We start from the raw sequence: 11,793 nt of genomic DNA, 5'->3' as shown, positions 1-11,793 counted from the left end.
AGGACAATATTTATGGTCAACACGTCCATACAGTGTACACTTCTCCCGATGAACTGGTGGTGTTGGTGGTGGCTAGAAGGTTAGACCTGTCAGACAGGCTAAGGCAGACTGGGCTTGGAGATGCGAAGAACCACCCCCTGTGGCATGAATCGTGGGGTGGAAGTTCAAGTTTAGTGCAAATGCCCAGGACTTGTGCTAAAGTGTTGCCTGCACCGATTCCAAGAGATTCTTGCTGCTGGAAAGCTTCCCCTCCCCCACACACACATGCGCACACACACACATACCTGTTCCCCAGATCCCAAATAAAGGAAAAAAGCAGTTTATCAGAAGGAAGCTGTGGTATCCCAAAGGAGACAATACTCTGGCCAAACTCCTCTGGCTTGTTCAATGCATACAATAAACGATAAGGAAGAAGCCAGATACTTGGAAATAGGATTACAACCAGAAGCTCTACCGCAGAGGGTTCAGCTCTTAGATGCAGGGTGCAAAGCAGGTACCACATCAATTTGGCTACGATTTCTTAGATACAGAGTATGGACATTTGGGGGAAAACAGACACAGATGTCTAGAAAGCTATGCCACTCATCTTTAGATGGCAGTCGATTTTCAAAGGTTGGGGCGCACCACAGTAGTAGATCACTGGTTTAGGCAGAGATTCCAACATGCCAGTGGTGCTGAATGGCCAGTTAGGTTGGGGTACAGCCTGAACATGTTGGATAACCAGATTCTTTTTTAGGACTGCCCATCCTGAACCTGGGTTCTTAGGATTTACCCAGTGAAAACAATGCTTACTTGGTAAAGGGTCCTTTCCCTGGTGCTTGTCGAAGTGAACCGCTTCGCGATCATGGCTTTGGGTGGTTGATGCCTGTATCTGTGTTATGTTTTGTTATCCTTGAGATGAGTTGGCAATAACTAAATAAATGGTGGACAAGATCAGAGGAGAGTGGAGAGGAAGGGCAATGAGGGATACCACAGCATCCGATTACATTAGGAACCTCAAGTGACTGTCTATGTACAAGTACACACTAGATTTTGCATATGTAGCTATCAGCCAGTGCTCAGCAGGAGGGCTCCCATTAAAAGCCAGGTGGAAGCGGCAGCCGGGAATTAGGGTTAAAGCCCAACAAATTGAGCTGCAGTTATTGTGAGCCACACAGACTCCCCACACTCCAGTAGAGTACAAACACATAATGCAGGGTCGCTCGCAGCGTTCAAGACCTCACAATGGCATTGCACAGTCATCGAATGGATGCCTAAGAGTAGTCGCATGATGCGGCAACCGAGCCATTTCCCAGGGGTGACTGAAAAGGGCTCGAAGCACTGAATCTCTAGTGTGACGGCCCGCAATGAAATGGGATCGGTTTGATAGAAAACAGGACTCTGCAAGATAGACTTGTATGCCTGCGTGTGCACTTGCATGCATGAATGTGCACGTGGGCTTGCCAGTGTGCATGGACGTTTTGCAAGCGTGGGACAATTAAAAAGTGGGTGTGAGACGAGGTTTTTTTTTTTTAGTCCTTTATGGGTGGTAACATCTGGTACGATGTGTGTGTGTGTGAGAGAGAGAGAGAGAGAGAGAGAGAGAGAGAGAGAAAGAAAGAGAGAGAGAGAGAGAGAGAGAGAGAGAGAGAGAGAGAGAGAGAGAAAGAGAGAGAGAGAGCGAGAGATGCTGTTTGAGGACGGGATCTGCATGTGCATATGTTGTGTGTGTGGCAATGTTTTAGTGGGCGTATAGTTGTGTGATTGATTAGGAGTACAACTCTAAGGCCTGCTAGTCTGTATAGTTGTGAAGGCAAACGTGTGTGACTGCACGAAAGTGTGCGCATGTAGGGGTCTGCATGGGTAATGGGGGATTGCCCCTGCATGCGGTTCTCTATTTGTGAATGGGGTTCCCAGCACATGTCTTTCTGTCTTCGGAGTGTGCCTTTCTTGTTCTGTACGGGTTTCCATCTGTGAGTGAAGTTTCTCGGAGCTTGTATGCTGTGTACTTACATGCATCTCCCACTGGGTTTGCCTGCAAGCGCCTTTACGGCCTTCAGACAGATTTTGACTGTACAGTTGCCTAGTTCATGGTCTGTGGCTCTAGATCCGTGTGGCTGCCCATTTTTTTGGCAGGGCTAGAGCTGTGTCTCAGATCCCTTGCCCATTATTGCCTCCTCAAAAGTGTGTATGGCAAAAGATGCTATGGCAGTGGAAATTGCACACGCAGCTCCAGTGCCTTCCCCCAGCCTGTTCCACATCTCCACAGGAGGCCACATCGTATCTCAATGGAGAACCCGCGCATTAGCATCAAAATAGCCCATAAAGTGTCTAGACAGGCTAATGTTGACCAATTAACTCTCAGTGCATGGAATACCATCCATACCACTAACACATTAAGGAACCTTGGAGGGATAATGGCAGAAGAAACAGTATATACGTGTTTTTCTCAGAAATGTGCCGTCCACACAACATTTGCAGTGAGTTCCTGTCTAGAATGATTTAGATGTTTCCTTTTCCTAAAATGACTCAATCTGTGTTAATGTTCGGATTGGTCAGATGTGTCTCACAGGTTCTGAGCATGCCCCCTTATTTAGGTTCAAGGCTCTGGTGCTTTTTAATAAATACATAAATATCTTTGAGCATGAGCCGGGACAGCTTTGTCCAGGCTAGTACTCCAGCAAACCTCAGGCGGGCATTGGATTACCCATTCCGGCTACATCCAGCAGTCAAGCAGGCCAATACAAGCCAACGCACACTACAAACCTGTGACCACAACTGCCTTGTAGAACGGGGTCACATTTTCTTTTATCCAGCCCATTGGAACCTGGACTAGTCTGGTTACCTTCGCTAGAGTTCATTACTTTCATTTGTATGTACTCAAGGAAAGTGGGTTTCGATCACTTTAGCTGGAAGTTCAAGTGCAAGCCTACTGGGTCTTCCCAGTAGGCTTTTTTCTCGCCCTAACCGCCCATAAGGGACATAGGCACACCACATCTGCACATCAGCTGGAGTTTGCACCAACATATGGAGTCCAGTTGTTGACTTTGGTTACTGCCGATTACAAAGATACCAAACAATTGTGGTACATGTAGGACATCCCACTCTGCACCCGGCTGCCATGTATGGGTCTGCGCGACTCCTGAGCCTGCTTTCCCTGCCAAATAAGAAGGGCTTGCAGTACAGACTCGCCCGGCTCTCCACGAGCAAGGGGCGAACTAACGGCATGGAAGGGGGAGGGGAGATGAGGGGTGTGCGTCTTGGGATCCCTCTTTGAGAGCACTGGCTGTAAGACATTTTTTAAAAAAAATACAATAAAAAAGGAGGAAAAATAAAACACAATAGAACCCACAATTCCTGCCTAAAATTTCAAGCCTCCATTAGAAGTGCAATCCACTGTGAGGGGTCAGATAAAAGTCACATAATCTAATTAGCACAGGCCTCAACCCCGTTTTGCCCCCAACCCCTCCCACCCTGGCCAGCAACAACTATTCCACATCCCATCCCCCAGACCACAGAGTAGAAAAATAAACCCCTTTTCACTTTGCTTTTCTTACCATACCTTATATCTAGCCATTTGTTGGTTTAATTTATAATTAAATATATCTGTTAAAGTTCACTTGTAAACACCCTTTAAATGCAGGATTAAGATAAAGTGAAAGCGTCTACTTGATCCTATCCCAAGTGCTAAGACTCAATAGCTTTTTATTGCTTTTACTGCACCAGGCATCAAAAAATGCCTCCCTGACCTCCTCCCTAGCCCCTATAACAAATTTCATCTGATCCTCAGTCGTCCCTCATGCTCCCCCGCTCCCTCAAAGTACTCAAGTAACCAGGTCCTGAGAGTGAAATCCACTCCCGTTTCTATGGCTCACTTCCAATCAATTCTGATTGTTATAGTCTATATATATATATATATGAATATATATATATATTTATATTTATTTTTATAAAAGCAGGGCCATGCTGCCCTATAAACAATTCTGTAGTATCCAACTGGCCAGCGACTGAAAGGACAGCAGACTGTGGCAGTCAGTCAAAGGTCAGTTGACTGACTCTGCCCAACTCCTGCTTGTTATTCAATGGGCCAGGTCCATCAAAGCATTTGTAAAGAAACTTATGAGCAAATAAGTGCACCTGTGCGCATAAGCAGGCTTTCAAAACGATCACCTCCGCAATGCCAGCCTGGAAACCGGTTTCGCACAGAGCGGGACCGGGGCGCTATCCTTCAGGAAATCCCAAAACAGATTTTTCAGGGCAAGATCATGTGCCAGTCGTATGCCTGATGCCTGGCCTGCTCTCAGTGGTGTGGGATGAATGGATTGGATAAAAAGTGGATAAGAGCATTTAAATCAAGAACAGGTGCGCTACAACCGCTGTCTTTCAGCGCGGATATGGCGGCTAATCCGTCCCGCAGATTCTCACACCTCTCTTGCACCAGTGACCTTTCAGAGTCCATATTTCAGTTCCCAGATCTCGATTGTGGAACTTCCAAAGCAAGGGGTGAGAGCACATTGCTTTTTATTTTGGGTATGGACTGCAACATCTATAGTGCACTGAACGATTAGTTTAAAAGCAGTGGCTGGCTTCAATTGGCTGCCACTAGAAGATATTGGGTATAGATAGAAAGGATTTGATTTAGGCAAGAGAAACGCGCAGATGGAGTACCAGTTTGCAGGCCTTATGATAATTGGAGCCCAATCTGAGTGAGAGGGTTGTGCAGGAAACGGGACAGCATGCTGGTAGAATGGATCGACCTTTGGGACACACTTGTCACCCATCTGTGGTATTTGAAGAACGTCAATCTAGCCTTCATGAAGGTGTGCAAAATGGAAGACACAATGCATGGTGTCACACTCGGGGTAGAAATAACTCCCTGTGCTTCCAGGAGAGAACAGGCACCAAAAGAGTTGTCACTTAGATGCTGGATCTCGTATCGTCGGTAGATGCGAACCAGAGTCTTGGGAAACGGGAAATCGGGAGGCTGCCGTCCACCTTACGCCACATCCTACCCACGTAGCCTATCAGAGAGGCCAACACAAAATCTGCTGGATTTCCTAAGAGTTTGACTACATGGCCCACTACTTCATTTCTGGATTTTCTTCTGCAAGGTTGTTAAGTTAATCAAGGCTACAACTCACAAAATGACTTGGCTTGTCAAATGGAAGACTGGGACAAGAGCCATGACAAGCAATCACTGTCACGTAACCACATATGCTAGTCCATAAGGGTCCTCAACAAGGCACCCTAAACCAGATTACTCTCCCAAATCACCCAGGACAAAACAAGACCTCCTTCGATATGCCCATAAAGAGGACTGGATACATGTTGATGCCTCCCCGGTAAATCATAGCAGCCTAGGCAAGAGATGAAAGAAGAGCAAAAGACCCTTTATCTGCCTTTGATAGAGGGAGCAAGTGCCCTTTATAAAATGCTCTTATCCACCCATTTATCCACCCATCCAAGTAACGCCCATCTGTGACCACAAGGGTGGGATAAGGATGAGCACTGAGGGATAGAGCCCTAAATGAGGAATGTCTTCAGCATCAATCTCATGATAAGCAAATCCATTGCGGCTCAACCTCTGGATCCATAGTCCTGAAACAGAGATGATGGAACCCTGCTCTGGCACTGAATAGAGATCTCAATCCAGAATCTGGCCTTTGGGATTAATTCACGCCACCTGCATGTTAATAGATCATCTGCAGAAAGAGTTATGTGAATTCTCCTGCATAGACTGTGATGGACGAAAACAGCCCATGGAAAATGCTTGTAGGTTTCGGTTTCTTCCTACAGACATTCCACAGATCCCAAAACCAGCGCTGCAGGAAATCCCCACATTTGCGGCCCCCAAAGGTGCCTAGAAATCACACCAAATAAGCCTGCAAGTAAAAAACAGCATATACCCCGATATACTGGGGTCTCCTTCTCAGACAAGAACCCGTCATCATCTGCATGCCAGCCCAACTGGTTTCCTAAGGCTGCCCTAGGAGTGCGCCGCTGCGCTGAGCCAACGTCTCTTGTCCTCAACTGACGCGAGCTTTACTGTTTCAAGTAAAATGGGAAGGAATTTGTTTCGTCTCCAGCTAAAATAAAATCTAGTCTATTTTGCAGTAGGGCGTCCATTGATATGAGCAAGACCAGCCACCAGCCATTTCTTTACTCGTATTAAGTACCCATCTGACTTCTGTCCCAAAATCTCATAGACCTCCATACGAGCACCCTCTCTCCGTCAATATGATTAGAACAGTCGAGATTCTTCATGAGGTTGGAGAGAGACAGACAAGACATTATCGTAATAAAGATACGTCTGAGGTAAGTGCTAATTAGGTTTTGTGACACCTCATTTTGTGTGTATATATATATATATATAGATATCTTTATATATATATATTTTTTCTTTTTGGTTTTTAGGAGAGTCTCAAGGGGTTTTCCCCAGCTACGCCCCCTTCTACATTCACTCCGCCCTGCGTTTCATTTCTGGAGCTATTCTCAAAGTGCATTTCTTGTCCGATTTCTCGGATGTCCTGGTTTTCCGGCCGCACTGTCTGGGCCGGGGTAGCCAGGCAGCTGCCGCTAGGGATGACGGGAGGGACGCAGAGCGCCAGGCCGCTGACGTCTCTCACTCGGGGCTTGCGCCCCCGCCGGGATGGAATCCCGTTGCAGCCGTCCTTCTTAAGGTGCCTGTGCAAGTGGTCAGAACGGACAAAAGTCTTCAGACAGCTCTCGCACTGGTAGGGGCGCAGGCCCGTGTGCACGCGCATGTGATTCTTCAGGTCGTAGTTGTGAGCGAAGGCAGCCCCGCACTGCTGACAGAGGTAAGGCTTCTCCCCGGTGTGCTTTCGCATGTGCACTTTCAGCTTGTCTTGCCTGAGGAGAAACAAAATGGAGAACGCATCTTAGAACCAGGTTTTTCATTTTACCCATAACACAACTACATCATTGAAAAAATCACAGAATTACCTATCTCAGCTGCAAAACTACATCTGGCCTTATCACACCTGCCCCATTTTGAATCAATATGGACCTCAACAGCCAGTATATTAGTAACTTTTGAAAGGCCAGGTTTATGTAAGATGGGTCGTTGGGAGGGTCTATTATGTGCCAGCAACCCATGAAGGCTACCGGATTTGCACCACCTCACAGATTACCCTGGAGTGCAGCAGCCTTCCTAAATTTCTGACACCCTAAAGTATTATGGATTATATCTTTTGCTCAGGTGTGGTCAGGCAGAGGAACTAAGGGCACTGTTTAATGAGGGTTGACTTTGAACTGTGGGTCCTGTGGGAAGCAAAGCAAAGCCCTGGACTAGGTCGCCTGGAAGTCCTCGAGGCCTGTTGGGAGTTTTATGGAATGGCTCTTGTAGTGAAGGTGTTAGTTGTTTCCCATACATTTTATCTGTTATGGTGAGAGAGTGGTTGGTTTGGAAAGGAGGGAAGCATGATTGTAGTATTTACCTGTCAATGTCAGATAGTCAATGTCAATGTCAATGTCAGATAGTGACAGAGGGAGGGTTTGGTAGGGGGGTGAGGGGTTATGTGAGTGTTCACCAGACCCCATCCCCGCTGCGAATTTTGTCAGGATGTAAATACAACTCTTGAGGGTAATCCTGATCGTTAATAGAACACAATTTCAGAATATTCACACTGTTTTCAAATGTATTCATGGACACTGTTTTTTAACTTCCCGATTTTTCAATTAAGTAACGTACATGTTCCATTATTCAACCTCAACATCATTTAAAAAAAAGTTTATCTCGACGATAGTTTTTGAGCCCTAAAAACACACAGAAACGTCATCTTCTGGATTGGAGGGATAGACACTTGTGTGCAGTCTTGAGAAAAACAAAATAAAAATAAATATCAGTAGGAAACATACATCAACATCTGTGAGGAGGGTGCGGGGAATAGGTCAGGCGCAACGCAATTGTCTCGGAAGCAAGACAATGCAGCGAACACAAGTTCGAATCCGATCAGGGGAGTGGAGACGAGCAAGATGCCGGGGACCAGAGGGGTGACGCACTGTGACCCTCTAGCACCCTTTGCCTGTGCTGGGCCATTCGCTAAACCATTGAAGAGCCAGATTGATAGCCGCAACCTTGCTTTCAGAGGTCTGAGTTTCTAATAGGACAGTCAGGCTCTCCATCCAACCCAAAATGCAGGGGTGACCGAGTGGTACTGCTCTCAGGCCCTTTACAGCATCTACATTAATATATATTTTTTTAATTATGTCGGTTTTACCAATATTATCCTACTTCAGCCGAACTGAAGATGATTTTAGTCAAATAATTATAATTTCTCTTTTATAACGCGCTTAATACCAGAAATTGGTTTCTAAGAGTGGGATCGGATTCCAGCGACGTCATTTGGGGGTCGCCAGGGGTCGCACTTGAGACCCCTGAGCTCTCCCTTGCTACCCCTGTGGCTTCCCCTGCTCCCCCTAAAAGAAAAAGAAAGAAAAAAACGTTTTTTTTGTTTGTTTTTTAATTGAAGTTCCTGGGCTTTGGCAAGTGCCATGGCACTTAGTTTCTGGAGAGGATGGCTTTTTTGTCCAGGCCTCTAAAAAAAAACAGGGGGTTCCACAAGTGTAACATTTTGCACGACACCTGCAGATGAACTGGCCTGCTGTTAAATCTCACTTACCAGTTAAATGTTCAAGCAAAAACCCCCAGATACCTCCGAGTTAAGCGTGCCCTATAAATAAATAAACTAAACTAAACTAAATGTTGTCCACTACAGAGTGTAATTTGCTTTCAGACTTTGAGAACGTTCATACATGTAATTGCTCATTTTACTATAGCTGGTAGGATAACTATAGCTGGTAAAATAGCTCAGTGGGTTGAGCGCTCGCTGCTGCGATGTGTGAATGATCTGCAGGTTGCAGGTTTGAATCCCAGCAAGGCCAATTCAGCCTTTCTTTCTTCTGAGGTTGATAAATGAGTACCAACACAGGTTGGGTGATATTGTATATATATTTTTTCTATATAAAACGCTTAAGCGCTATATATTAACAAATCATTATAATTTGGCCTTGGACGTCTGCTTGTATTCACAGTAATTTGGTAATATGGACCTATACACACTGATATTAACGATACATATGGTGAACCACTCTTGTATGCAATGTATATCACATTACAATGATATCGTAACCATATTTTTCGTAGTGTACTTAGGAACAATGCTATGTGATGCCAATTCCTGTTTTGTGAAGGTGTGAAATGCTGTGTTCCATCGCTTCCCGTGATGTCACTTCGGGGTGGTGTCAAATGACATCACTTCCCATGATGTCATCAGAGGTCAAGGGTCATGTGATGTTACTTCTGCTACCCCTGGCATTCTGGTGAAATGACGTCCCTGACATCTCTTGGATCCCCCCGCCTTGAGTTTTACAGTAAGATTGCAGTCGACGTGGTCGGCACATTTGGTGCCATCCGTCACTGTCCGCCTCTAGGGCGGTCAGCGCTTCCTCCGTGGTTCGTGGCCTTTGGCTGTGCAGGGTGCAGGCAAGGGAATGGCCCGAAAAGAGCTTTTAAAAAAAAATGAGTTGACATGGTCGGCACATTCGGTGTGGACCGTCGCAGGTCAGCCTCATGCGCGATCAGTGCCGCCTCCTCCTCGCTTGAGTAATGACCGATGCCAGGTGGATGCAGAGGTTAGTAATTTCAAGTCTAGTTGGCCCTGGCCGCCTCGTGGGACGGTCGCAGGCTCTTTCCTCGCCCTGGCGTACATTGAAAGGCGCAGAGCGTCTGCTTAGTGCAGGGTTGCAGGGACAGGGACGGCCCTCAGGATGCACTGCGGGGTCTGTTTGGGGTTTGTATGTAAAATGGGTGCATATCATTGTGACGCAAATCCTGTGTGCGTTGCAGTGCGATTGGGCGGTGATGTACAATGCGTCAAAATCGTAGAAAAAGGTCAGCGCATTTCACGGCCAGGAGCCCTGGGTGGGACACTGATTTCGTTCGTGGTGGGTTGTTTTCCGGTTGGCGTGCTCCAAAACGCTAACCCTCACCAACCTCGTCCCTCCCACTTATGGGCAAAGCTGCATGGGCATCCCACAAGCGAGGCAGGGCAACTGCTGTTACCATCGGCAGCTGGGAGAGGGGCAGTCCCAACCCCCCGCGCCTGCTCCTCTCCCCCCCAGCTACGGAGACACGCAGTCTCGGCAGCACAAAAGCCACGGAAGGGTAAGGTGCGAACAGTCATCGCACCCTTCCTCCAAACAGCAAGGTGCTAAGCGCCATAAGGAAACAACCATCAGGCAGGGCCCAGGTTCAAAGATCTGCCCCCACCAGGGGGTCAGACAGTCGGCTATCCGGCCGGTGGCTGCGACAACAGTGGCCCCCACCACATAAACAACAAAGACCCAGGGCCTCCCTGGGTCCTATAAATGAGAGCAGCATGCTCAGAGTAAACACAATCTGTTTGTGGACCCTGAACGGGGACCCAAGCAAACAGGAGGTTCACTGTTTACTGAGTGTCTTCCAAATCTTCTTGCTTCTTTAGCAATTCTTAAAGTTCGCTGTACATCGCAGTGTCTTTTTCCTTCCTGAACATTGTACTGTTCAAACCAATTGCAATGCAGTTTTAACGAAGGAAGAAACGGCAACCGAACAGCCAGCGCGGACGCTGTCGGCTTCAACATTTTCGGCATAGATCGAAAAGCGAGCAGCGAGCGTGTCCAATCCACAGCAAACAAAGACGCGTGCTGCGGAATCATCCACAAAACCAGTGCGAACGAAGGAGAAGCGCCACCCGAACAGCAGAAGAGATACATTGTATTACAGTGGACCAGAACCCCTGCGTTATAAGGCAGACGGGGCAGGATAACACAAGCCAATTTTAAACTTGGCAGAGTCACAAACCAGCTTGGGAGCTCGTCTTTGCTTGACAGCCACGCAGAGCTGGCGAACACATTTCCAAGCTCGGCGGGCCCAAAGACTGCAGATTTAAAATAATTTCTGTAATATTGCAGGGCGATCTCACAGCAAAACCAATTATTTAAATCCAGTAAATCAAGCCTGGGGGCTGCCCAATTTTCTGAAACCCGGGCAAGAAGGCACCAGTCAACAGTTACCCAGCACGGGCAACAAATAGAACAGGCGCAAAGAACTCGCCGATAACAACGGTTTAACTCTGTGATAAAACCCTTTTTCTTTTTCCTATAGCAGGCATAAAAAAAAATGGGGCCCAAACGGAAAACACGGGCACCCCCAACACCGGCGCAGAAGCCCAAATCACCACAATTGCTAGCAGCCATTGAAGCGGCAGAGCACTACGGATGGGCATGGGTTAGAGAAAACATGTACGTCCTACCCAGGGAAGGAATTACCAGCTCACCCAGCCATGAGGAGGTTCCTGCACCATTGAAAAAGAGAAAAATATCCGAAGACACCAGAAAAGGTACCAAATAATTGTCACAATTATGCCAGAATATAGCAGAATTACAGCAAGTAATGGTAGAAATAAGGGGGAAACAGACGCCGCCCGCAAGGGTACCTGGGGCCGCAACCCCCCCCATCACAATAGAACCTACTATAATGGTTGTCAATCCACCCGTAACACTACCTATAGCAACTCCGCCACAACAAGTACAGCAGTTGCCAATATCGGCCACAGCTATAAATGCAACAGCCTCCACAACTCCAGAAACTGATCCAACAGGTGCCCTAAAAGCATGGACAACGCCAGGCGCAGACAACACAGGCGCGACAGGGACACCCGGCAGCAATACAACTGACATTATATCAATCTGTAATGCGCAAGTAGAACAAAAAATGAAATCTTTCCAAACAGAGATATTAAATAGATACAA

At 47.0% G+C, this 11,793-nt stretch overlaps 1 protein-coding gene across 3 annotated transcripts in view; it reads right to left on the bottom strand.

Annotated features, from left to right (window-relative positions):
• Positions 1-1,548: 1,548 nt before the first annotated feature.
• The window catches only part of ZBTB7A (zinc finger and BTB domain containing 7A), a 269,361-nt gene continuing 259,116 nt past the window's right edge, over positions 1,549-11,793 (bottom strand). For all 3 annotated transcript variants that reach the window (XM_069649394.1, XM_069649395.1, XM_069649396.1), the window contains one exon: positions 1,549-6,849. In XM_069649394.1, the coding sequence (XP_069505495.1) occupies positions 6,390-6,849 (460 nt within the window). In that variant the 3' untranslated portion in view covers positions 1,549-6,389. The remainder of the gene's footprint in view (positions 6,850-11,793) is intronic.

Source organism: Ambystoma mexicanum, chromosome 1p (assembly GCF_040938575.1).
Source record: "Ambystoma mexicanum isolate Mex_15411 chromosome 1p, UKY_AmexF1_1, whole genome shotgun sequence".
In the NCBI taxonomy this organism is placed as follows: Eukaryota; Metazoa; Chordata; class Amphibia; order Caudata; family Ambystomatidae; genus Ambystoma; species Ambystoma mexicanum.
This window is presented reverse-complemented; position numbering and strand designations above follow the sequence as displayed.